The 5,255-nt window shown below is 34.3% G+C and overlaps 1 protein-coding gene across 1 annotated transcript; it reads right to left on the reverse strand.

The window, feature by feature from the left end:
• Positions 1-233: 233 nt before the first annotated feature.
• On the reverse strand, positions 234-4,814 carry LOC114413423. Its single transcript, XM_028377833.1, has 4 exons — positions 4,294-4,814; positions 3,840-3,992; positions 1,489-1,560; positions 234-1,304 (listed from the first exon to the last, which is right to left on the reverse strand). Exons 1-4 carry the CDS (start codon positions 4,423-4,425, stop codon positions 636-638), a joined length of 1,026 nt encoding a protein of 341 aa, XP_028233634.1. The 5' UTR covers positions 4,426-4,814; the 3' UTR covers positions 234-635.
• Between the last annotated feature and the right edge of the window lie 441 nt (positions 4,815-5,255).

Here is a 5,255-nt window from a genome sequence, read left to right on the forward strand (position 1 = left end):
AATAAAACAAATTTGATTGTGCTTTTATTTTTTGTTACTTTATTCCATTCAAACAATTATAACAAATATTCATTTCATTTTACTTTTCATATCTCTATCAAATCTAACATCTTCGAATACACTATTTTTCCTTAGAAGTCTCATTATGCACTTTATCATTCTTTAATTCAATTTTTCTTTATAAAATAATTCAATCATAATAACTAGTGACCATAAAAAGCAAATCCTCTGCAGTGTTCCGGAAAATCCCTTCAATAACTTTACATTAGCCTTAAAGGATGAGCCCATAAGGAATATATAATACAAACGTCCTTTAGCATCATGTTACCCAAAATGAATGTTCACAGGAAAAAAGGGAGGGGGAGTAACTCAAATTATACTACGTATTCATAGCATATATGGACAAATGAGGGGCACTGTTTTTTATAATGTACATTATAAGATTGCATCAGCTCATGTTACTCCTTCCTTGCACATACACTTGATCAGCGTACCTTAACGAGGTACTGTTCTATATGCATATGCATTTACTTCTGAAAATTGCTGATCCAAAGCACAAACCCGCATGCTAGTGCCTGAAATTCTACCTACACATTGGACTCTCTGCTTACTAGAGAACCACAACGTTCAAGAAGCTATTTCATCAAATCTAAGAAGACGAACCCATTCCAAAGACTATGCAACAGCATTGATGGCAGTAAATTCCTTGACCGTGTATATATCACACCCATCACCATCCCAAGAAATATAAGGGGCAGCATACTCTGTATGTTGAAATGTGCAAGTGCAAAGGCAATTGAACTTACCAGTATTGCACACCACACTGGCATGTATTTGGTGAGGGATGGGAGTAGAAAGCCACGGAAAACTATCTCCTCCCACACTGGAGCACAGACTGACACTACTGTTGCATACAAAAGCATTGCCACAGGATCCCTCGCCATTATTGACTGTTCAACACTTGAAAGGGTGACAGGTGTGGAGGGCAAAAGGGGTAGGAGGTCCAGGTTGAACTGTGAGAGCCGATTGACAAGTGGAAACATGAGACATCCCGTGATGACATCTAATTGCCAATACCCTTTCAGGCTAAACTTGAACCAGTCAGGTGGAAGGGGGCGAAATCGAGAAAGACAGCGAAGAAGAATTGCAACTCCAGCAAGTCCTTCTGTTACGTCAGTAACAAGGCTGAATAGTGCCTGCCCTCTAAATGTCAAAGATTCCTTGCTAAAGCCAGTTATGTGGGCGGCAAAAGGGATCATCCAAGATCCTATAAACCAAAATGCCGTCGTCCAAAGAAGCATAACCTGCATCGTATAATGTGTTGACCGTTTATTGTTTAGAATTTTAACTCTACTCAATTGGGTCAACGATAATTCTATCTCCATTCCTCTCACATCACATGTACAACAAATTTTTAACTGAGAGAAATTGATATATAAAAGAGAATTTATTCAGTCACATCTTGTTCGAAGTTTGGGAAACACTTACTTGTAATATAGTCATTGCATTCCATGGCACAACCCATCCATAACCAATTACCTTAAATACTTCATTTGCAGCCTGAAAAGAAATAAAGTATTTAGGTAAACAGATTGACACAAGATAACACTTAAAATATAAATTCTTATTTCATTGACAATATTGTATAATACTCTGTTGCCCATTTCAGTGATGCATGTTTGATGTTTCCACATGCAAAGAAAAGCTAAAGCTTCATATATTTTAAATAAGATTCCGATGCACTAAAATTAAGAAAGCGTAAGTTTACAGATGAAATCATTACAATTTTTAGTTCAGTTTCAAATTTAGGGCTAACTAATGTTATCAATGGCAGAAGGCCAAAATTCCGCCATATAAACATGCCATTGTGGCCTATTGCACCACCATAGCAGGCTTCCCTTCCCAAATTGAGTGTAGCGGTTGCAACGCAATTTAACAATGGTCAAATGGTGCTAACTGAATTATTTCATCACTTTACAAGAGCATAATCATTTAGGGGTATTTACTTAACAGTTTCAATTGTGAAGGTAATCTAGGAATTTTCATATTCCCCTAGTCTTCTGGGTTCAGATGCTGTTAGTTTTGTTTCATTGTTAATGTTTTTCTTGGTTTAGTAATCCTAGAGTCTATGGAATTTGGGTTTACTCCCATTTCTTACAGAAAAAGTTTGAGGTCTATGGAGGTCTATGCAAACAGTCTTGATGCTTTCTTAAATAGACTGATCATTTTTATGTATTATAAGCAGAAAACTACAATCTTCTTGGTTGTGAGATGCAACCAAACACTATAATTCCTAGGTATCTTTTCTGCTCATCTTCAGCCCTATCAGACATCATGACAGATTCACCACATCAAAATCTTAATTCATTCTTCCTTCAATTTTCCCTTAATTAAAAAAAAATAAAAATCCAGGTAATGCAGGTACCAGACACAGTGCTAAAGAAGTCACCATTCTGGACCCTAAAACCCACACTCAAGATTCTCTGTAAATTGCTCTTACCTCCATATACATCATCATTTCATTTAAAATCTACCATTAATCTTATTAAGCAGATATTCACCTAATAGTTAATACTTAATATATCACCCATCACATATTTCCATACCCAGTCACTTCCTCAGATTGACTACACGGCACTTGACTCTGTTCACATACTTACTAAAATACAGATACATGATGACAGAAGTATTTCTTTTAATAGACAGAAAGAACTAAACTGTGAACCAAACCTATTTCAGCCTTAGGGTCAAAGGATGATTGACACTAGAATGAAATGCATTAGGTATCATGAAATTACTAAAACTGCTTTTCGCAACAAGGGCTTACAACAGAACTTGAATACTTTTGGCAACAAATTTTGGGTACCTCTCCTGATCCTTCAAATTGAGAGGAAAGTTTACAACAATTGTTTGAGACAGGAAAGTGGTCATGACCCAGCTACACAAATTGCAACCGAGTGGGCCGTACCCAAGATCAATTTTATGTCCTTCATGGTCTTACTCCTTGATAAGAGTTAATTATGAATATATTTTGGAGTTAAATTATTAGGAATTTGTAATTTTTTCTCCTAATTATTCCTTTTTGATCAAATAATTGTTAAATTAACATCATTTAAGTTTTTGTGTAGAAAATATTAAAAGTGATGAGTTTAATATACCTAGTGAGTAAAATAAAGCAAAAAAAAAAACAGGATAGTTCAGGAAAGTAGGGTTAATTAAAAAAAGCAAGGCTAATTAAGGAAAACAGACTAATTTAAAAAAGTAAAGACGGACTTAGCGCAAGCCTGCTTAGCACTAATTTGCACCTATAAAAGAAGAAGACAGAAGAAGGAAAAAAACACACAGAAATTTCAAGAGAATACAATTCCTTATAGAAGGCAAAAGCCAGAAGAAAGAGAAGCAAGCATTGAAAGTCATTCATTCCCATCATTCTCTTTCTTATCTTCTTCCCTTTTATTAAATATTTCCCTCTTGTAATTGTAAAGTCTCAATGACAATGAGAGGTTAAACCCCCTTTTATTAAATATTTCCCTCTTGTAATTGTATACTCTTTATGTAATTTCTCTTCCTATCTATTTATGAATATTACATTTGCATTATCTTTACGAGTGAAGAAACAAAATTTAAGGTAAACTATTATAAATAATTTAGTGTGAGTGAATTTTACTTGAGATGTCATCACCATGAAACTTGATGGTAGGGATCATAAGTGCAGATTTCAATTTCGTTCAATGGCACACATTCATTTATATGATTACCAATCTTAACTTTGCCACACAACACATCAACATAGGAAATGGAAAGCCATTTGTGATAAGAGTAAACAATAGACATGTGACCTTCTGAATGGCTGATTTCCAGTCTCTTTTCGTGACACTGGAGTCATTGAATTCAGATTGCACCAATTCCTCATGAAGATAGTGCTCAATAACTTCAGGTTGGGGTGTTTCTGGATAATGATGGTCGTGCCTAAAGCACAGAATACTCAATCTCTGCAAGGAAAACCAAAAAAAATATAAAAAATGAAAACAGCAATGCAAAAAATGGTGCAGCCAATTACTCCAGGTACGCATAAAGCAATTAAGAACTTAATCTGAAATATCCCACTTGAGTAATTTAAACCCTCCACGAAACAATGAATTAAGAGGTCTCAGATTCTGAGGTTCATTTGGGTATAAAGGTAAGAACTTTTCCAAACCTTCTAGAAAAATAAATACAGTAAATAAAAATCCGTCAGAGATTTCCAACGGCAGAGTAAAAGGAGACAAGAGAAAAGAATCAGATAATGCTTACGTTCTTTGGAGACTTGGCATGAGATTCCAATATCCGAGGAAAAGGGCGAAGTGTAGCTGGTCGGGGAAAACCCTTAATTGGATTGGGGAGAAAGGAACGGGTGAAGACACAGTAAGAAGAGGTACTCAACATTTATAAACCCTAAGGCTAATAACCTAATCACCACCACCCTTCAAATTAGTTCCTTACATCAACAAAAAAAAAAAAGGTTTAATATTTGGGATTCGGTTACGAGGGTAGGGTATGTGAATGTGATTTGAAGCTTCTCTTGCCACTTCTAGTTTGTTCTATCCAGAGAGAGAGACAGCGACCAAGGTTAAGGTTGTTTTCTCGTTACAATTTTTTTTTACGTTGAAGCGCTGTCGTTGTTGTGTTCAATTCTGACCGAGAAAACTTGCTCACCAGATTTGATGTAGCATCTGGCAACAATAGCCAGTGGGAATAACTGACGAATATTAAATCTCAATGAGTTTTGGGTTAACGGTGTACAGAGCCACCAGACCTGGTGGTAGGTTTATGAGTGTCGTTCTATTCTATCACGGCATGGCATATGTATTTAATTTTTTTTTAAATAAAGATAAAAAAATATATTAGATAAGATAAAGATAAAAATAAAATATTCAAATTAAAAGATGATAAAGATAAAAAAAGGATAAGATAAAAAAAATAAAAGATTAAGATAAAAAAGATAAGTGATAATCGGCTAAAAATCTTCTTTTTTATATATTTTTTTGATCTTTTTCTTTATTAATTTATCATTTTCATATCTGAAAATCATAAATAATAAAAATATCAATTTTTATCATTTAAGCCAAAAATGATTGTTAAATAAATATTTTTAAATATATTTCAATATATTTTTATTATAAAAAATAGCTCATATCATGTTGTAGCAGGCTAAGAATATTTTTTCTCCTCACGTGTGCTTAACAAATATTGAACTAGGCTTCTTATTGACAATA

This window comes from Glycine soja, chromosome 5 (genome assembly GCF_004193775.1).
Source record: "Glycine soja cultivar W05 chromosome 5, ASM419377v2, whole genome shotgun sequence".
NCBI classification, from domain to species: Eukaryota; Viridiplantae; Streptophyta; class Magnoliopsida; order Fabales; family Fabaceae; genus Glycine; species Glycine soja.